Genomic DNA, 23,150 nt, shown 5'->3' with positions numbered 1-23,150 from the left:
TTATGTATATGACGAAAACTTGTGTGAGTCAGTCGTCGTATTTTGTGAGACAGATCTCTTATTTGAGTCATCCATGAAAAATATTATTTTTTATGTTAAGAATATTACTTTTTATTGTTAATATTGATAGAGTTGATCAATCTCATAGATAATATATATTACATATGAAATTGGAGAATATCCTCCCTATCAAGATCAAAGTGAGATCGAAGAATGAAATGGATAGATAGGATAATGTGTTTTCCATTTTAATTAATATGCGTCCATGGATTTATTTTGTGAAATATTGCTGCAGAAATTGATTTCTCATTTGTGAATATATATATATATATATATATATATATATATATATAACGTCCATACATTTCTTCTATTGAGATTGAGAAACACACAGTGACACACACACACATTCTCTCTCTGAAAATCTTCGATAGCAGCAGCAGGAGGCAGCCGCTGTGTGTGTGTGTGTGTATAAATATTTGTATTATAAATAACTGTTGGGTGTAGGAGGCAGCGGAGCATCGACCACGACGCACATGGCATTTCAGGACCACCACAACCTCTCCCAAGAAATGCCGCTCCACTACCCGGAACACCACCACCCGGCCGCCTCCGCCTCCCTCTTCCGTTCCATCCTCCCCGATCACCACCACTCGCCAGACGACAAGCCGCAGCCATCTCAACCTGCAGTCGCCGCAACCAACACCTGGCTCCAACACCCCCACCACTGGCTAACGACCCAAAGTCAACCAAGCCCCCCGACCCCGCCGGACAACAACGATCACCATCAAGAAAGCGGGGGAGGGGATAACAGCAACAACAGCAACAGCAACAGCAACGGGAACAATACCAACTGGGAGAGAGAGAAGTGCAAGGCGGATATCCTCAGCCACCCGTTGTACGAGCAGCTGTTGTCGGCGCACGTGGCCTGCCTCCGCATAGCCACGCCGGTGGACCAGCTGCCGAGGATTGACGCTCAGCTTGCTCAGTCTCAGCAGGTGGTGGCTAAGTATTCTGTTCTCGGGCATGGTCATCCCCTCGATGATAAAGACCTCGACCACTTCATGGTACCAAACATATCTACTTCTTTCCATTAATGTCGTGTCTGTCTGTCTGTCTGTATATCTCCATGAATATGAATTAAATGTGTTCTTTTGCGCTTGTCCGGTGAATTATGTTATGGTCTGTAACCAAATTGTTTTAGGCTGAAAATTTTGGTCTTCTAGTTTCCAAGATTAAATTTTTAGGAATTTTTGGATCTCCGTCGATGATTCTTCTGCACTACTTTTCTTGTTCTCTGTGCCAATGAACATGTATGCCTACTTTCATTGGTGGTATGCAACTGCAAGAACTAGTTAATCGGTAATGCCATAAATTATATAATTTAGTTAATATGGTTGTGAAGAATTCACTTTTATTACAAGAACTAGGTGAATTTGTCTCATATACATAGATCGCCATATTCTAAAAAAATTAATATATTTTACGTTCGTGTAAATTAAGAAAAAAAGAAAGAAAGAGGAAAGTTGATTTCAATAACATAAATTTTTAGACTTTTTTTTGTTTGGTTTTGGCCCCCTTTGCCATTTCTACCTCTGTTGTTGATGGAATACCTTTTGGAATTCTCTTCTGTATAATTTGAGTCGGAATATCTTGTTGTCGCATCAAAGAGGAATCCTGTTGTGCTGTGTACACTAATAATTGAAACTCTATTTTTTTAGTGCTTCCAAGAATCTCTTTGTTGATAGAGTTCTGCAAGTACCTTCGAATAGATTAATTAATTTTTTATATATATATATTTATATTTTAGCCATATGGGAATTTCAAATTAAACTTAAGCTTGTGTTTTTATAGTGATGGATTTGAATTTGTGGGTGGATTTCAAAAAATACCGAGCCGAGTAGTGGATTTGAAATTGTAGAAAAAAATAATAAATAAAGGATTTCAAATCCTTCAATCAAATTTTGAACCAAATGTATACAATGGATTTGAGGGGCTGCTTCAGTCACCTGAAGATTAGATTGAGGATACATAATCTCTTCAATCTTGTTATTCACGGCCGCTTATAACTCTGCTAGGCCACCTGAGAATGTACATTATTTGAACTCATCCGCATGGATTAGCTTGGTCGTCGAAAGTTCGAAACATGAGCTAAGTTATCCTTTATAACCTCATTTCCTTCCCCCACCACTTCTAAAACAAACTAAAACTGGACTCCAGTGTATTTAGTTTTGGAATGAAAAGTTGGATTCTTTGCTATATGCAAGGTGCTCAAACTGTCATAAAGCGAAGAAATCATTTTCTTGTTTGGCCAGAGCTTTTTCAACAACTTTTGAATCCACATTACCTCTTTACAAACTTGGGTAGTTGCCATGTATTTGCCTCCGTTTTGAATCCAAAATGGGGCCTGCAAATTCAAAGAAGGAAAATGTAATACGTTTTCAAGTAGGGGGAGCTCCTTATAGATAGAGCTCCTCCCTCTCTCATTAGTATATCTCTAAATTTTAAAAAATATTTTCAAATTAAAGCAATCTTCTACTTCTATTATTTGTGCGAAAAGTTGTGCGAGCTCCAACCTACACATAAGAAATTGAGAGAAGGCCTAAAATGGACTTTGATTGAACTGAAATGGACATAATCTAAGCATCCACTGTTCCATCAATGATTAGATTTAAATGATATTTTCTATTTATTTCAGTTATAATGTCACATTAATGAGTGAAATCTTTGTTTGTTTTATCATTCTCGTGTAGACGCATTACGTTCTGTTACTCTCATCCTTCAAAGAACAACTGCAGCAGCATGTTCGGGTTCATGCAATGGAAGCAGTGATGGCTTGTTGGGAGCTAGAGCAATCTTTGCAAAGTTTGACAGGTGATCATTTACTTCTAAACTCTCATGTTTCCTATCGAACGTCGCATGTCGATCATAGTGTCTCATCTCTACCAGCATTGTCATGGAGTTTTAACTGTTGAACATCCATCGTCGTAATTAAATGCGACTAGTCTGAAGTTGATCGTGGCCCAAGAATTTATTCAAAGGAACTGAAACTTCTCAGCACTCGAGCCAACAGTTGCGGGTAGAGGAATAACATTTATTCTTTAAGTCAAACCACGACTCCTTTGATTACCCTATGCAAATCATTGAATTTGAACGAGTCACATCAAATCAACCATTTCCCATTGAATATACTTCACATTCAAATCTATTTTCACCATATTGTTTCCCATATACCCCACAAACATCAGCTCAACCGGACAATCCTACCATCCATTTAAGTTGCTTTTCTTGATCAGCCATGTTGAAGCATTAATAATCTTTCTTGTGTATGCTATCTCATTTCCCCTTCCACAGATGTGATTGTATAGTTTAGTGCGGTTACTATTGTGACCCATCTAATTTTATGGATGCAACTGGAAAAAAGTGAACTGCCACGTGACAGTTTCCGCGTATATCAGGCTGATTCACTTAAACATTTATTGACAGGGGTAGCACCGGGTGAAGGTTCGGGAGCAACCATGTCTGATGATGATGAAGATCAGGCTGATAATGAAACTAATTTGTTTGACGAAAGTCTAGACGGGCCAGACAGCCTGGGATTTGGTCCTCTTGTACCCACTGAGAGCGAGAGATCCTTGATGGAACGAGTGAGAATAGAACTCAAGCATGAGCTTAAACAGGTAAGAGATCAAAGATGTAAACTTGATCAGATGATAGTGCTTTATAGCACACATTCACGTGATTATAATTGATTATCATTTTTCTTCTTCATAGGGTTATAAGGAGAAGATTTTGGACATCAGAGAAGAAATATTACGCAAAAGACGTGCTGGAAAACTTCCGGGTGACACCACATCTGTCTTGAAAAACTGGTGGCAATCACATTCTAAGTGGCCTTATCCAACTGTAAGAAGACGCTAAATTGCTATGACAGCTACTTTCTACAACCAACTTTCACATCATCGTCTAAATTCATGATACATTTGTTTAGGAGGAAGACAAGGCAAGACTGGTGCAGGAAACCGGTTTGCAACTTAAACAGATTAACAATTGGTTCATCAACCAAAGGAAAAGGAATTGGCACACCAATCCTTCATCATCTACTTCCCAGAAAAGCAAACGCAAGAGGTTTGTTCGTCTCTTGACTCGCATATCGTTTTTTTTACTTCGGCTCAAACACGGACTTATTTCGTGCTCAAATAGTGGTGCAGGTGACAAAACAGCCAGTGATAGTTTCGTGTGATGGAAGAAACATACAGTAATATCCTTAACCACACCACAAAACTCACATTCCTTGTAGAATGGGGCCGGGGCCGGAAATGGACAAATTCAGCAGCTGCTAATTGACAAGATCATGAATGTAGGTAATATGCTTTGAACCATGTAAGAAACATGAAACATGATTCTTGATATCAGATGTAAACTTCTAGGAAGGTTTTCCATTTAATAGGTTTTGATGTTTGTATTGCTTGATTTTCTGCAACGTTCAGTGTTCTACATAAAAATTATTCCAAAGTTCTGCAACTCAATGAAATACCAGTGGATAAAGTACACGTGAAAACAAAAATGAAAACTTTGTTAGTATTTTGAAATGTAATTAAGAAATTATTTGACAATTAAAATTAATTTCATCTTATTAATGTTTCATTTGTTTGGTACCAATCATTTGAATTGAATAAAACTATAATTCTTTTTATATTCTGATTTCATCCATTCTTATCTTATTTCATTATAGTATACCCATCATAGTTTAAAAGACTTTGGTTTTACAAAATTTATAACAACTCGTCTCTACTAAAAATTATCAAATGCATATAATAAAACTCTTAGTATCTCTTCCACACAAAGGCGATTACAAAATTTTTATTGAATCATAGGTCCTGAGAAATACAAACTAGATTTTGTAAGACATCACAAGTTGATCATTGATAATATGTATGTGCTATGGATCAACTTGAATATAGAACAGTAAAGAGTGCTCGAAATCTTTGATAAGACGGGTTGTGAATGTTTTAGCAGTCTTTTCGATCTTATGCAAACTCCTCAACAGTCAGATCTTGAACAAAACAAGTACTTGTAATAATATTTGACATAAAAACAAGTTGTCTTTTATCTCATTTCTTTTCATAGTACGCCACAATAAATGTACATTGTCATGTATCAAAAATGGCAAATAACAACTTACGAGAATTTGTTTCATGAGACAGTTTATGAGATATTCTTAGACAACTGAAGATGTCAGATAATATGCATTGATTGATCTAATGATTTTCTAAAAAAATTCGGGTTGGTATGTACGCAAATTGACTTGGTGTGCTTCCTACAGATAAATCTGTAGCTTGAGCTTTCTTATGCAGTCCTGACTCCAGCAAATGTCTTGAATGTAAGGTTGTCCGGCTTGAACTATAGCACCCAGCTAGAAACTTATAATACAAAAAAAAAAAAAAAAAAAAAAACTGGATTGTTGTTATCGCCAAAATCGATACATATATTTTCAATCTAACAGATATGATGGTCGAGCTCGTGTAAAAACATATTTCCCTCCCAAAAACAGTCCCATGCACCAAGCTAGAGAGCGGGGTGCAGGTAAAATTTTGATGATTCAATTGAAAATGTGATATAATAGGAACAGATGAAGATAAGTTATGTTTGACTATTAAGCCGGATAAATAGGATATCATGAAATAATGATGGATTATTTCGAACCAAAATGTAAAATATTTATAACGAATAGTTTATTACCAGCATATTAATCGAAGAAGGAAAATCCCTAGGCTCCCAAAAGAAGGAGGTCGGGGAAGAAGAAGCAAAAGCGGTAAGAGCTTGAGCTACTTGATTTGTTGTTCGTGGTCATACATGTATGATCTCTATTCTGCCGATCGTTTGAGACATGGTGTTGCATCAGATTAGCAGCTCTTGATATCAAATCACAAAACCAGGCGCTATGGATTATATTTCAAATGAATTGCATACAAGGAAGTAAACATTTGATCTAATCAAACAAAGTAAGCTTTACCTAAGTGAATAGTATATATGAAACTATTTTATTTTATTTTAATTTATCCAATATTTGATTATTTCCTAAAATATTAGTGATTGAATCCAACATTCAAAATCTCCAATATATAGAATTATTTTTGTACTTTTTTTATATCAAAATATTTATAAGTTACTTGTAAATTTTCAAATATATTAGGTGCTTATCCTTATGAACAGTTTGGTTGGAATAAAGATGAACTCAAGAATTGGGAAACAATGAAGGAACCCACCATGTGATTTGCATATGCGAGAAATTAGTGTATCCCATGTTATTGCCAGTTTGCATTCCTTGTACTTGCTGAAAATGGCAATTTTCTACAATATAAAATTTGAATTTTTTTTAAAAATAAATTTTAAAATTTTTTTTTCTAAAAAACAATCTCTGTTTTTTTTTGGATGTTTTTGTTTAATTTTTTCACAAACGTTAACAATTATTGTATCCAGTTATAATCTTTCTAGATGAATCGATCTTTTTTTGTCATTTACAAGATCGCTCTTTTCACATAGTTGTCGATAAATATCGCTTGTAATTCAACAAAAAAACAAATTTTTTTAGCAAAAATTTGTGTGAGACGGTCTCACGGGTCGTATTTGTGAGACGAATCTCTCCATGAAAAAAATATTACGTTTTATTGTGAATATGGATAGTTGACCCGTCTCACATATTATAATCCGTGAGACGGTCTCATATGAGATCTCCTCAATCTTTTAGTCATGAAAACGAGAATCTAAATCCGAACATGGATCAAACTCAAATTTATAGCAAAAACTCCGGTGGAGAAAAAAATATACCAAATATTAAAAAAAGAAAACCTATTCCCCAAAATGAAAAAAATGAATGACAAATACAAACTTTCGGACCCAATTAATCTTGTTCATCGCACAACACCAATTGCGTTTTCACCCTCTTCAGCTCCTCCGATGCTGCGGCCACGGTGGGCGATGAGGCGGAAGAACACGGCGAGTATTGGCCGGAAGACGCCATCAACGATAGGCACCCCTCGCTCCACCGCCGGACGGGATAGGATACGTTGTTGTATCGAGACATGTGGGGGCAATGACCACGCGAGCTGTGCAAAGCGCAGCCGCAGTTCTTGTGATAAGGGCGCTGTTGGATGCTCATATCTCTGCAGGAGATGCAGCCTTCGAATAGTCCCCGGAGAACGCCATCTCCGGCAGCCGTCGTCATGTGGTACAGGCCCGTGATGGTGTATCGATTCACGGCGTTAGAAATGAAGGTCATTATATATTTTTTCGTGTCGCGTGGAATCGATGTTTGTCCACGTGCGAGGGGTACACGGTTTCTCGAACCCGCACGTGCGGAGGGTCTCTTGTCGATTTCCCCACCTCTGTTGTTCTCTTTGTTTACATATAGGTTAATTGGGTGTTAGGTTTGTGATTCTGGGTCAATCTAACTAAATAGATAGCGCAAATCAGTCAACATGCAGACTATTTTCTTTAGCATCCGGGCATGGGATGCTCGGGATATTTTCTTCCCGAGAAATCAGAAGTCCGGGATCTCATGCAAGCTCTCGGGAACCTTCTACCTAGGTTACCTCGAGAAGTACACCACAGTCGAGTGTATCGGTATGAGCTATCTTATGTTTGACAATCATTACTGTCAGAAATTACATGGGTTTAGTGTGTCAGGGAAGTCATCAGAAGCAGGTTTCAGCAGCCGCCTTACCATACTTAGCATGTGGACATTGAAAACAATGTGATCATTAGATTTCTCCGCATGTATATTTCTCATTTACAGATTCTGGAGTTTTGAACTCTAAAACACTCACATATATCAACACATATACATCCATTTTACTCTTCTTCACCTGCTGACTTAGGCATCGAAGTGGCTATGCCGGACATTCACCCGGATAAACATAAGTTTGCAATAATTATTAAGAAAAAATTATGTATACATGCATATCCATATTATATTTATTCTCGTAAAGTATAAAAGTTATATACCTACACAATTTTGATATATTGTCCATCAATTATATTCATTTTTGTGTTAATCATTAAGACCTAATAAATATATAATTTTGATACAGTTCGATCACGTTCAATAAATACGTGTTGACATTAATAATATATATAGAGATGAACGTGATTTGTGAGCAGTATATCAATAAAAAATGTAATAGATAAGTGTCTTATATATACCACATAAATATTGATTATTATCAAAAAGAAAATATATCAATAAAATCTTCGTGATCATGGAAAGAAATATGATTAAAGCTAACAAATATTCCAAATATCATCTAATAGTTAAAATTTTAATTTATATATGATTTTTAAGTGAGTCTCATGTGAGACCGTCTCACGGATCATAATCTGTGAGACGGCTCAATCATACTCATATTCACAATAAAAAGTAATAATCTTAGCATAAAAAATAATACATTTTCATGGGTGACCCAAATAAGAGATCCGTCTCACAAATACGACTCGTGAGACCGTCTCACAAATACGACTCGTGAGACCGTCTCACACAAGTTTTTGTCATGATTTTTTTTTATGTTACACTTAAAATATTTCTCGCATTTCTTGCTATCGTGGTTATTGTTTTCATCTTGAAATTCTCGTGTAGCCGCTCGAGTTCGAGTCCCCCACTCCTAGATTATGAATTTTTAAAAAAAAAAAAAGCTAACTAATTATTAATATACTAATATTTATAATAGAGGTGAAGGAGGACAAACTGATCATCTATGAATCAAAACACAACAAATCTTGACAAACGATAATGACTTTAAAACAAAATAATATTATAAAATTAAAATTCAAACACCAATGCAAATTTGAGTAAGCTAAATTACAAGTATGTCTAACAAAGAATTTAACCAAACCTCATTCGATTATTACTGTTTATTCATTTCTCATGAAAAATAGACATAAAAAACAACAATATAAGGAACAAAATTTGTAACTTTGCTTCCGATTCCTCCGACATGCCCTTCTATCTCAACCACCTTTGGAGTCACAGAGGTGCTCTCTCTAATCGAGCTTCACAGACGAAAACAGGTAGTGCACGAACCAGAACGAGGAAAGGAACCCAACCGTACCTGTTGCTAGCATGATGGCTAGAGCCATGAGCAGTGAATACCCGAGGTAAAGTGTCGCGGAGACCGGTCCTTTCAAACTCCTGAGGTCGAAGATGAGATAATTGATCGAGTATAGAAAAATGTATATGGCCACAGAACCGGAGGAAAAGAAAGATTTCCACCACCATTGCCAGTCCTCCACGCAGAGATGCATGTATGTTAGAACAAGGGATACCTCAGCACAGACAACCACCAGAAGGATGAGTACCATGAAAAGGAATCCAAAAACGTAGTACACACGACCCATCCAAATACTGGAGAAGATGAAAAAAAGCTCAATGAAAAGTGTGCCGAACGGAAGGGTGCCGGCTCCAAGAACCAAAAGCCAAGAAGGGTACTTTTGAGAAGGAATTTCTCGAGGAATTTGATTAGTTCGGACGGGGTATTCAATATGAGGTGCTTTTGCACCGTAGTAGCCACCAATAAGAGTTAGAGGAACCGAGATACAAAACCACAGCAGGATCAGTATGACAAACAGAGAAAAGGGTATTGCTCCTGTGCTATGACTACCCCATAATAAGAAATTCAAAGTTGTAAGAATGAGGAAAGCAATGCCGGGAAAGAAACAAGAAACTTTCCACGAGACTGAGATCCATCCCTTTGGGTCGCCAAAAGAGATAGTCTTCCATAGACGAACAGCAACATATCCAGCTGCGATTCCAAGAATCATGTAGAAAAACAGCATACCTGTGATCAATGTCCCGCGAGACGCCGGTGACATGAATCCGAGGGCAGCAAACATGATTGTCACAATTGCCATTCCGATAATCTGAACTCCATCTCCGACCATCACACAAAAGAATGACGGGTTGCTAGGTGCACGAAAAACATCGCCGACGATGAGTTTCCAACCAGACAACTCCTCGTTCATCTGGGCTTGTGCTTCCTTGTCAAGCTCCTCATACCGAGTAAGATCCCGCCTAACAGTCCTTAAGAAGATCACAAGCACGATTCCAGCCAAGAAAATGATCACCATCAAAGAGTTCAGAATCGAGAACCAATGCACTTTCGCTCCCTCCATTTTTAGGTACGCATCCCATCTCGATGGCCACTTGATGTCACTCTCAACAAATGAGACCTCATATGTAAAAGCCAGTGGCTCATTCTCCTTAATAGCCATGGAAACTGTGCTTGGATCACACTTAATCGATGTCGGATACTTGTCATACATTTTCAAGTTCTTCCGGGAGTCTGCATTGTGGGTGACACTGCAAGCCACCACCTCAAAACCAACAACCATGTATCCAGGAACATCTGATCCTGAGTTTCCCACAGTTGGAATCATTTCAGCGGCATCACCAGTACCCATAACTCGAGCCACATTGGTCTCCTCGTACTTATGAACCAGGACAGTGAACTTCAAGTGGTTAAACACAAAATACCCACCTTGCACCTTCGCCCCAACAGGATAACCTGTCCACCTCACCATAAACCCATCCTTCTCGGTATACCGAATAGCAGGTAGATTATCGAGAATCACATTAACCTGATACATCTCATCAATCCTCTCTTTCAAAAGTTTAATATCCTCAGCCGACAAAGGCTTAGATTGGCACAGAAAAATATCGGACTCATTCTCATGCATCTTAAACCTATACGGAGAATTCTCTATCATATCACCCATAAGCAGCTCACCGAGATTCTCTGCACTGTCCATAACGCCCTCTTTTGGTGTACAAAACGGCAAGCTATAATAGCTAAAGGGCATTTCAGTTTCAATTGAAGTCAGAGAATTGACCTTCACATTCAAGAAATCACCGATTCCATAGTTGTGAGGGTAACTACCAGGGAGATAAAACCCCTCCCCCTCATGAACAAAAGCCACCAGAATAATCAAGACCCAGATCTCGAACATGAAAATGGATTCCATATTCGCGGTTTTATTGGCAGATCCTGATGGCCCAGAACAAGAAGTCAATGAAAAATGTCAAGAAAACCAGTTTCGCACAGGATATCAGTTCCAAACCCAATCCAGATTTGAACTTTACGTCGATACAATTTCAATGAGTTCTCTCCTACCAAATCTGTGATATAATAAAAAATAATGAACCGCAAAACCATAAATTTACCAGAATTTGAGACAGTTTGAATGACTCTTCAACACAATGAGGATGAATGTAAGTGATAAATTTTTTTCCAGAAATCACACCTGATCTTGGCGCAAATTGAGGATCAATGAAGCTACGAAATTAGGACGAACCAGAAATGTAAAAGAACGTGCAGACGTGGAAATTGAGAGCAGGAGTGATGGAAATGCAAAGAGGAGCAGAGCAAGGATGGATGACCGGATGATAGTTGTATATTTTTCAGCGTGGGTGAGTTTAACGTGGGCCGGTTATCTTATATATATACATGCAAAATAAGTAAATTTGGTTCTTTATTTTAAAAATATTTATAAAGTTAGATTTTATTATTATTATCATGTAATTAATTATTAAAATTAATAAATGTTAACATTTTAAAAAATTATTAAAATTATTGATATATAAAAAATATATTTAGATTTTAATTGTTACAAAAATTATTATATAAAATATGTTTAGATTGTGTTTCAAATACTTGGATTTCAAAAATATTCAAATATATTTTGTTATTTTAGAAAACCTTGTTCATACAACTTCACATCCACATCTTACTTATTTATAAAGTATTTCATATTAGTTATAATGAATTTTAAATTCACCTAATAATTATATAATTTGAAATTCATCATATTTTATATAATTAATATGTAAATAAGTAATGTGCTGATTTAAGATTTGATATATTAATTCACTGTTAACATTAAAACTATAATCGAAATCCGAAGATTTCAAATGCATCTCCTCACATACAAGTTTGTATTATTTGAAATAACGTTTAAATTTAATTATTTTTGAGAACATTTAAAAAAAATATTTTTATTGAAATTCTAATTAAGATACATACTAATAGCATATAAAATTCACGACGACATTTTTTTAAAAAGTTAAAAAACATAATGATATATAATCAATTTATATAAGAGTGGTGAGACCGTCTCACGGATATTAATCTGCGAGACGGGTCAACCCTACCCATATTTACAATAAAAAGTAACACTCTTAGCATAAAAAATTATTTTTTTTCATGGATGACCCAAATAAAAGATTCGTCTAAAAAATTCGATCCGTGAGACCGTCTCACACAAGTTTTTGCCTTTATTATAATAAATGTGTACGAACAGATGTCACAAAAATCGTCATGAATCTTCATTAAAGCTAATTTAAATTCCCTACAATAAATCGATCCCGCTTTCTAGTCTTGATTTTAAAATAATGAAAACATGAAATGATTAGCCAAAGATTAATCCAATACAACATCAGTAGTTAGCAAAATGAGACATGAATGTGACACGTCGATAATGTGGAGAACTTTTTTTTAAATTTTGTTTTTTTAAAATAATAATAATAATAATAATAATAATAATAATAATAATAATAATAATAATAATAATAATAATAATTGAAATTTAAAACAATAATACAAAAAAAAATAATGGAAAATTACTTAAATTAATTCATTTATCTAACAATCTTGTACATTTAGTTCAAACTAATTCTATTACTAATTATTTGAACTTGAATTGAAAATAAATATTAAAATTTTGTATTAGACAAACACCATAATTTGTTATAAATTATTTTTTGGTTGGTAAAAATATCCGCGTCGGCCTCATTCATTAATTTCTGTGTCATATGTGATCAAACCAAAATCTCCGCCTGTTGACGTGCTCAATTCACGCCTTTTCCGATAATTAACGATTTTTTAATCATATTTTATAGTTTAACGAGAGTCGTTAAGATCTTGGGTATGACCAAGGAGTAGGTCTCTTGTGAGACGATCTAACGAATCTTTATCTGTGAGACGTGTCAACTCTATCGATATTCACAATAAAAAGTAATACTCTTAGCATAAAAAGTAATACTTTTCATGGATGATCCAAATAAGATATTCGTCTCACAAAATACGACCCGTGAGACCGTCTCACACAAATTTTTGTCATGACCAAGTTATTCCACTATTTTTAAAAACTTGGCAATTGTAGTGTTTTTTAATTGAAAATGTTCATTTGACGCTCCAGACGTAATTAATTATTGTATCAGTATTATCTCAACATCATGTCGAAAAAAAAACTACAAAAAATATATATAGCAAACTTATATTGAAATCCGACGACATAGAAGATCAAAATCGAAAAAAGAACTAATTTATTAAACTAAAATTGTAATTTTTCCTATAAAAATATAGATGATAGAATCATAAAAAGAGTATGCAGACGGGGAATTAATGGGAGGAACTGTGTTTTATCCAAATTTAAAAGATTGAGTGAGCATATCTGAATAGCATAAACATGTCGTTTAGAATAAAAATAAAGTGCTATAAATCTAAAATCCCGATAAAACATATTATATGAGACAATTTTATATATCAATTTTATGAAACGTTTTATAATTTGATTAATATCATAAATAAAAATGATATTTTTTATATTGCCAAACATAATTGTTGTGGCCCAGCCAATATAACAATTACACGTAATTATTGCGAAGTCTCTCTTTTTTTGTCTATATCGAAAATTTTGTCAATTACCGTTCGATACTTGTCTTGGTGTTGGAAATTTATTGGGATTTGATAAATTTAATACAATTAAGTTGATACATTTCGTTGCACCATATTCGAGTGAGCTATATAAATAATTTTTAAAATAAAAGTATACTTTAAATTTAGTTTTCTTTTACCATTTTACCATGAAATATAATAATAACTTAATGAGAAGACTATGAATAATAACGATTGTTTCAGAATATTTGAGAGAAACTTGTGAATGGACTATATTTTCTAAGTTAATGAAAGACTTTCCTAATAATTGCTTCTAGTTTTTTATGTAAAATATTTAATTTGAATTGAGTGTATATAAATTAACAAAAACTTATGTAAGACGCTCTCACAGATCGTATTTTGTGAGACAGATCTCTTATTTGGGTAATTCATGAAAAAATATTACTTTCTATGTTAAGAATATTATTTTTTTATTGTGAATATCAATAAAGTTGACTCGTCTCATAAAAAAACAAGTTCTTACAAATATTTCCACCAATGGGTAAAAGAGGGGAATTTTATTTAAAAAATGGGATGGTAACAATGATAGAGGAAGTAATGAGTATAGTTTGGTGTTGTTGCTTTAAGTGCGTATGTGCACAAACAGAGAAAAACCTGTGACCCTCTGACTGTAATTTATTGCCAAATTAATGTTGAATTAGATAGTTTCAATATATCAGTTGACTCGTTCACAAAGAAAAATATGTTTAGAATAAAAAATAATATTTTTGATATAAAAAATAATATTTTTTCAAGAACTAAATTGGATTGGAAATCTGTGTCATAAAATTAACTCGTGAGATGTTCTCACATTAGTTTTTGTTTTAAATGTTTGCAGAAATAAATAAATAAACTCAGGCTTTTCATACTGCAACACATATCACAGCCTTGGCATGTCATTTTATGCACAAATATCGTGAATATTTTAATACTACACGCTCTTTGTATCTCACGCTTACCTTTAATGGCTGTTGATTATACTGCCTAGTCTAAAATATATATATATTTAATTTTGAAAATAATTTCACATCTTTGTAAAACTTAATTAATAGAGGTATATAATAAAATTTAGAAACTGCAGCGCTATAGTGTGGCGCATAGGCGCTTCTTTCTCTACTTGAGGCCTTAGCACTGTAGCGCTTGATTCTTGGCGCTGCGGCTTTTATCCACCAACATTTCACGCTCAAAAACACCTCTAATTGTCATCAACAATCCAATAGTTGTTTATCTCCTGCACGACACAAAAATAACAAAAACCAAGCATAATTCTGTCCGAAACTAAAAAAATTCAAATGGATTCTCATATAGAATAAGTGCAATTCTTGCACTTATCAATTTCACATAACACTTAATCATGATAAACACAAATTTACGGTTATATACGATTCACTCGTGTTACTGTCAAACAAAATATATCTCATACTTTACAATTATCAACAAAAATTCTAGTGAATTTTCTAAATAAAGTCTGATTATTTTAATTATGTAAGTAATTATGTTGGATCAGAAAATTTTCTAAAAACATGATGAGCTGCAATATCTCGTTTTCTAAGAATGTTTACACTGATGAAATAGATCGAATTTGAAATTAAATCAAGCGAAAAATACTCGAAATAATCATTCGTTAAGAAAACTAATCGGTTAAAGCTTTAATCTTGTGTAACTAATTAACTGAAGTAAGGGGGATCGGTTCTCGCATGTATTCCATTCAGTTATGGTGAGAACTAAATTGATAGATACTCGAACGGATCAAGTCAGTTCAAAGCTTGGGGTTAACAGTTAGAGTACACAAGATATGTTTATGGATGTTCGGAGACTTCAGCTACTCCTGCGTCACCCATTCTACCACCTCGGGTAGGATCCACTAGAAGACTTTGATTTATACAACTACTTATACAAACCCACCCAGCTTAGGACTTACCCACTGCCTAACTGAACTCCTAGTCTAGACTGAAGGCATCACCTTCCAGCCAACACTTGTTTAACGTCTATGTGTCAAAGACTACACACACAAGTTTTACGTCATTGTGCAAGACGGAATTTGAGTGGTGGTGTGTGTGTGTGAGAGAACTGATCTGGGAAAGAATCACGAAGGTATTCTCACACACTGAGAGAAATATGCTTCTAAAACTTAGCTGATAACACGTTGAAGTGTTCCCTCTGGGCTGATTGCATCTTCAAATATGATAAGCATTGTGCGTGGCCTCTCTGTATTTTACTTTTCACTCGTCAACTCTCATCTTCGTCTTTATTGAGCTTCGGCTTCTATTTATAGGCATTTGACTGAACGTACAGTGAGACTCAGTGAATGGATCCGTTGCAATTTGAATTTGTCCCCTGAATAGTTATCTAGAACATTTGGCTTTAAGCACCGCTGTAACGTCTCTTATTGTTCCTTGATCGTACAATAACTTTTGTAACTTTGTGCACAGTTGGATTAAGATTGTTGTATCTGCAAACTGGTTCGCTCCTAACTGATGTTCTGAACGGGTAAGTTGAACTGGTGAGGTGAAATCAGTTGACTCGTCAGTTGAACTGATTTCATTGATTCAGTTGAACTGGTCAGTTTGGCTCTTCATCAGTTGAACACTTCATCAGCTGGCCGGACTTCTGAATGCCTTCTACTGAACCACCTATCAATTGGACAATCAGTGGAACTGCTCTTGATACTTCAGTTGTACTGGTTCAGTTCGATCAATCAGTTGTCACTTTCAGTTTGCGTCTCAATAGCTTCAGTTTAAGCTTGGTAACCGATAAGTTCGAAGCCCGATCAGTTTCAATTTCTGTGCACTTAGGTAAACTCAATAGAAACAAATAAATAAGTTTTGTTAACATCAAAATCAAGATTGACACCGTGAATTACGGATAAAAGTTTTGTTAAATTACACTTCACGCGAAATCCATATATGTGCTCTACTGAGTAATAAAAGTTGACACCGTGTACATTACGGATAGCAAATATCTCAATCTTAATCATTAGGCCTAGGCCTCGTTCGCGGGTGCCTTAGTTGTTATAATTGTTATACAAAATGTATGGAATAAACAGAAAGGTATACTAAAACCAACGAACTAGTAGTATGAACAAAACAGTAGAACAATGCTTAAAATAAAGCAAACCGAGGCCTGTATGAAAATACAGTGTCCTTAAAACAGATTTGTCCCTTCCGGGATGTGCTTCGAGGATGAAATTGGACGTCTGTTTCCCAGGATACAACGAAACAACCAGCAGTGACTTAGCACGAGACACTACGACGACGAACTGAAAGCGTACCTTTACTTTATCACCGAGATTTAACGGAGGCCAAAAGAAAAGCTAACAATATGAAATGCAAGAGAATACTTGAAAGAGAAAAGATTTTCATGCACATGAAATGATGAAATGAGCACACTATTTATAAGCCCCCAAAAAGCATACCAAGAGTCATGCAAGATTAATTAACTCAATTAATCTTCCCATTAACTCAAGAATATGAAGAGCCACAAGTTTTCAAGTAACTCAAGAATGTGGAAAGTCAAAAGACACTCCACAATAATGAGCCACAACCAACTCAAGAATGTGGAGAACCAAAAGGCAGTCCCACATTCAAGACATGTAATTTTTTTATTCAAATTTCCAACAATCCCCCACATGAATAAAAATTGATATACATCTCGGTGAGAAAGTTCTACAGTTGAATCCTGCATAGGATAGGTAGGTGTTTTCCTTTGAACCTTCCCTCATGAAATATATTTGTTTTACTAGCTGACCAGTAGACATGATGTCCTTGAACTGTTCTGCCGTTTATGTAAATTAAGATATATTTCACACAAGACTCTCCCTGATATTATTCAGTTCTCATGATTGTGTTCGTTTTGGCCATGAACACACGTCTGGTTCTGCGAGAGGGTCTAGAATTGAGCCTTGCAATTCCTTCGAAGCGGCCCCACTTCTCTCTCACATAGGTGATTCTATATTCTTCTCATCAGAATCATTAAAAGCCGTAAGCTTATCCTCAACATTCACTGTTTCATAATAGGAATGGACTAGGGATAACCCCCACAGTGATTCTCCAAATTAATGCGATTAGGTTGTCCCATTAAACCTAGTTCTTGGGATCTCCAGTCAGCGTAGGTTGGGTTTTCCTTCGCACCAATTTATTCTATAGGCTTGAGCCCCATTCCCCTTGACATTTTCGCAACTAACTCTCTGTTTAACCCTTTGGTTAGCGGATCCGCTATATTATCCTTTGACTTTACATAGTCAACAGAGATAACTCCGGTTGAGAGTAGTTGTCTAATGGTATTGTGTCTACGACGTATATGCCTAGACTTACCATTATACATTGTATTTCGTGCCCTTCCAATTGCAGATTGGCTATCACAATGTATACATATAGCCGGCACTGGTTTTTCCCATCCTGGAACATCTTCTAAAAAATGACGCAGCCATTCAGCCTCTTCACCACACTTGTCAAGAGCTATAAACTCAGATTTCATCGTGGATCTGGCTATTACAGTTTGTTTAGAAGATTTCCACGTAATTGCTGCACCTCCTAAAGTGAATACAAATCCACTTGTAGATTTTGAGTCTTTCATATCAGATATCCAATTTGCATCACTGTATCCTTCGATAACAGCAGGATATCTGGTATAGTGCAGCCCATGATCACGAGTGTACCTTAAGTATCTTAGCAATCTGATAATTGCTTTCCAGTGTTCAACTCCTGGATTACTCGTGAATCTACTCAATTTGCTCACTGCATAGGCTATGTCTGGTCTTGTACAACTCATCAAGTACATCAGACTTCCAATGACTCGAGAGTATTCTAATTGAGACATACTCTCACCTCGATTCTTTGATAGATGCTGACTGGTGTCAATCGGGGTTCTAGCCAATGCAGAGTCATCATTATTGAATTTCTCAAGTATTTTGTCAACATAATGCGATTGACTTAGGACTATCCCTTCTCATGTTCTATGGATTTTAATTCCAAGGATCACATCGGCTAAGCCCAAATCTTTCATGTCAAATCTTGAGTTCAATAATTTCTTAGTGGATTTAATCATCTTATCATTACTACCAATGATAAGTATGTCATCTACGTAAAGACATAAAATGACATATCCATTTTCAGTGTTTTTTTATGTATACACATTTGTCACATTCACTGAATTTAAATCCACTTTCCATCATGGCTTTATCAAATTTTTCATGCCATTGCTTTGGTGCTTGTTTTAAGCCATACAGAGACTTCACCAGTTTACATACCTTATTTTCTTGCCCATTCGCAGAAAATCCCTCAGGTTGTTCCATGTAAATTTCCTCTTCTAAATCTCCATTTAGAAAAGCCGTCTTTACGTCCATTTGGTGTACTTCAAGATTCCGCAAGGCGGCAATCGCAAGTATCACACGAATAGAGGTTATTCTCGATACAGGAGAATATGTGTCAAAGTAATCAAGCCCCTCACGATGATGGTAACATTTAATTACCAATCTGGCTTTATACTTATCTATTGTTCCATCTGATTTCATTTTCCTTTTGAAAACCCATTTACAGCCTAGTGGTTTGCTTCCCGGAGGAAGATTTATTAATTCTCACGTATGGTTTTGTAAAATTGATTCCATTTCGGAATTGATAGCCTCTTTCCATAGAGGTCCCTCAGATGAACTAATTGCTTCCTTGAAGCTTTGAGGTTCACTTTCCATCATGAAAGTGATGAAATCCGGACCAAAGGATTTCTCAGTCCTAGCTCTCTTGCTACGTCTAGGTTCAATGTCTTGATCAAGCTCTTGTTCTTCATCAATCGTTTCATATAATCTTTTGGATGAACTTGGTTCTTCCTTAGATTTACATGGAAACATGTGTTCAAAGAACGAAGCATTTCTTGATTCCATTATCGTATTCTTGTGAATATCAGGTATTTGAGATTCATATACAAGAAAACGATACGCACTACTGTTTTGAGCATATCCAATGAAAATGCAATCCACAGTTTTTGGTCCTATCTTTACTTTCTTTGGAGTGGGTACTGCTACCTTGGCAAGGCACCCCCACACTCGCAAGTATTGGTAAGAAGGACTTCTACCTTTCCATAACTCGTATGGGCTTTTATCTAGCTTCTTTCGGGGTACCTTATTTAAAAGGTAATTTGCTGTTAGAACAGCTTCCCCCCACATGTTCTGTGGTAAACCAGAACTTAATAGCAACGCATTCATCATTTCTTTCAATGTGCGATTCTTTCTCTCTGCAATGCCATTTTGCAGAGGAGAATAATATGCAGTTCTTTCGTGTTTAATACCGTGTTGAGCACAAAACTCAGCAAATGGTGATTCATATTCACCTCCACGATCACTTCTTAGCACCTTAATTTTCTTGCTAAGTTGGTTTTCAACTTCACTCTTATATTGGACAAATTTGTCAATAGCTTCATCCTTACTTTTAAGGAGATACACATAACAAAATTTTGTGCTATCGTCAACAAAAGTAATGAAGTATTTATTTCCACCACGAGTTTGTACACCTTTTAAATCACATACATCACTGTGAATTAGATCAAGTGGTTCACTATTTCTTTCAATAGTTCGAAAATATGATCTCATTAGTTTTGCCTCAACACAAGTTTCACATTTGTGTTGTTTGTCAATTTGGAATGCAGGAATGCTTTTCATGTTAATTAATCTACGAATTGTATCATAATTAACGTGTCCAAGTCTACCATGCCATAAACAAGAAGACTCAAGCAAGTAAGCAAAAGTGTTAACTTTATTCATCACGGGCTTAATAGCCATTACATTTAGTTTGAATAAACCATTACAAACATAACCTTTGCCAACAAACATTCCACTCTTTGACAAAACCACCTTATCTGACTCGAAGACAATGCGGAAACCGTGCTTGTTAAGAAGCGACCCGGACACCAAGTTCTTGCGAATGTCCGGTACATACAACACATTGTTTAGAGTCAGTTCTTTTCCAGATGTCATCTTCAGAACAACTTTCTCTTGACCCTTGATTTCAGAAGTGGCGGAATTTCCTATGAATAGTTTTTCACCATTCTCAGATTCCTCAAGAGTAGCAAACATCTCCTTGTCGGAGCAAACATGGCGAGTGGCACCAGTGTCGATCCACCACTCCCTGGTGTTCGAACCCACCAGATTAACCTCTGATATTACAGCACAGAGATTCATGTTCGAAACCTCATGAGCAATGTTCTCTACCACATTCGCCTCTCGATTTCTCTTCGGCTTCTTACATTCAGATGCCTTGTGACCCATACCATCACAGTTGTAGTATTTTTCAGAGAACCTTTTCTTTGACACGCCTCCTTTGGGTCCCATGTTCAACCTTTTGCTGGAGGAGGAAAATGTTTTCTTTTTCGAGCTTTGGCCATGCTCGACAACATTTGCCTTAGCGGCAACAGGAGAAAATAATCGTCTTTCCGAACTCTTATTGTCTTCCTCGATGCGAAGTCGAACAATGAGCTCTTCAACATTCATCTCCTTTCGCTTGTGCTTCAAGTAGTTCTTGAAATCCTTCCAAGCTGGTGGTAGCTTCTCAACAATAGCAGCCACTTGGAATGATTCGCTCAAAGTCATCCCCTCACCGTGAATCTCGTGAAGAATCACTTGGAGTTCTTGAACTTGGCTGATAACCGGCTTTGAATCCACCATTTTAAAGTCCAGAAAGCGACCAACAAGAAATTTCTTGGCCCCGGCATCCTCGGTTTTGTACTTTCTGTCAAGGGATTCCCACAGCTCTTTAGCCGTTTTCTTTTCGCAAAACACGTTGCAGAGCGAATCTGTCAATCCGTTTAGTACATAGTTTCGGCACAAGAAATCAGAATGATTCCATGCCTCAACCGCACTAACAGATTCAACATCTCCCTCACCCTCGTTGAGTTTAGGAGCATCCTCCGTGAGGAATCTAGACAGGTTCAGCATCGTCAAGTAAAACAGCATCTTCTGCTGCCACCTTTTGAAGTCCACACCAGTAAACTTCTCGGGTTTTTCACCGTGACTTGCTGGAACAACAACCGCAGTAGCACGTGGGGTACCATGAGGGACAACTTGAGGAGGGACAACATGACCAGTTTCCCTTTGCACGTTGGTTTCAGTAGCCATATCTGAAACAACACGTAATGAGTAATCTGTTTTAAGATTGTTATACAAAATGTATGGAATAAACAGAAAGGTATACTAAAACCAACGAACTAGTAGTATGAACAAAACAGTAGCACAATGCTTAAAATAAAGCAAACCGAGGCCTGTATGAAAATACAGTGTCCTTAAAACAGATTCGTCCCTTCCGGGATGTGCTTCGAGGATGAACTTGGACGTCTGTTTCCCAGGATACAACGGAACAACCAGCAGTGACTTAGCACGAGACACTACTACGACGAACTGAAAGCGTATCTTTACTTTATCACCGAGATTTAACGGAGGCCAAAAGAAAAGCTAAAAATATGAAATGCAAGAGAATACTTGAAAGAGAAAAGATTTCCATGCACATGAAATGATGAAATGAGCACACTATTTATAAGCCCCCAAAAAGCATACCAAGAGTCATGCAAGATTAATTAACTCAATTAATCTTCCCATTAACTCAAGAATATGAAGAGCCACAAGTTTTCAAGTAACTCAAGAATGTGGAAAGTCAAAAGACACTCCACAATAATGAGCCACAACCAACTCAAGAATATGGAGAACCAAAAGGCACTCCCACATTCAAGACATGTAATTTTTTTATTCAAATTTCCAACAATAATATTACATTCATACTTTTAGTTATACGATTTTACGCTTCTCCTTCCTTGTTGCTTATAAAAAGGACACTGTAGCTTCATTTTGAATTGAATAATACAGAAAATGAGTGCTTTAACTTAATATACTTGGCAATTAGCCTTCAAACCCTGCGGTCATTTATTATTGGTCAAATACAAATATACATATACTTACTTACCCATAAAAAAAAAGCAAGTAAATGAAAAGAAATTAAAAGACTGGCCAATATAAATGTGAATGAATACTAGCCATTATGGTGGAATCGAACTTTTGTACAGTTCAAGGCGTTAGGGGCCGGGTGTAATATTTTTAATTAATTATATTACATTAATAATAATAATATTATTTTTTTCAAAAACATACTGTGAAGAGTTAAAATTTGATTTTCTAGGACTGATTTTACCACTGTTTTTTATATCATTATGTATGGATAAAGGCACGAGTTGATGCGAAAATGAGAAAAGATTGCTTAAATAGTTAAATTCCACTTGAATTCTTCCTTGTTTAAAGCAAGAAAAAAGGGTGATGCTCGGGCCTTGTATTTATTAAAAGAGCAGGTCGATCTCACGAATATTTATTTGTAAGACCAGTCACTACTACCAATATTAATAATATAAAGTAAT

The 23,150-nt window shown here is 36.0% G+C and overlaps 2 protein-coding genes across 3 annotated transcripts; one reads left to right on the top strand and one right to left on the bottom strand.

Moving 5' to 3' along the window:
• Window positions 1-360: 360 nt before the first annotated feature.
• LOC140839606 (homeobox protein knotted-1-like LET12) lies at window positions 361-4,524 on the top strand. 2 transcript variants are annotated; one of them, XM_073206435.1, is made up of 6 exons: window positions 361-1,067; window positions 2,754-2,874; window positions 3,487-3,680; window positions 3,775-3,906; window positions 3,992-4,128; window positions 4,212-4,524. In XM_073206435.1, the coding sequence occupies exons 1-6, from the start codon at window positions 537-539 to the stop codon at window positions 4,213-4,215; spliced, it is 1,119 nt and encodes a 372-aa protein (XP_073062536.1). In that variant the 5' UTR covers window positions 361-536; the 3' UTR covers window positions 4,216-4,524. The 2 variants fall into 2 exon arrangements, with proteins under 2 accessions (XP_073062536.1, XP_073062535.1); XM_073206434.1 differs by having other exon boundaries at window positions 4,204-4,524.
• Window positions 4,525-8,808: 4,284 nt separating this feature from the next.
• LOC140839605 (transmembrane 9 superfamily member 11-like) lies at window positions 8,809-11,448 on the bottom strand. The gene is made up of 2 exons (XM_073206433.1): window positions 11,296-11,448; window positions 8,809-11,170 (listed from the first exon to the last, which is right to left on the bottom strand). Exon 2 carries the CDS (start codon window positions 11,014-11,016, stop codon window positions 9,040-9,042), a length of 1,977 nt encoding a protein of 658 aa, XP_073062534.1. The 5' UTR covers window positions 11,017-11,170; window positions 11,296-11,448; the 3' UTR covers window positions 8,809-9,039.
• Between the last annotated feature and the right edge of the window lie 11,702 nt (window positions 11,449-23,150).

Source organism: Primulina eburnea, chromosome 8 (genome assembly GCF_022965805.1).
Source record: "Primulina eburnea isolate SZY01 chromosome 8, ASM2296580v1, whole genome shotgun sequence".
NCBI classification, from domain to species: domain Eukaryota; kingdom Viridiplantae; phylum Streptophyta; class Magnoliopsida; order Lamiales; family Gesneriaceae; genus Primulina; species Primulina eburnea.
Note: the sequence above shows the minus strand (reverse complement) of the source record. Positions and strands in the feature narration are given on the sequence as shown.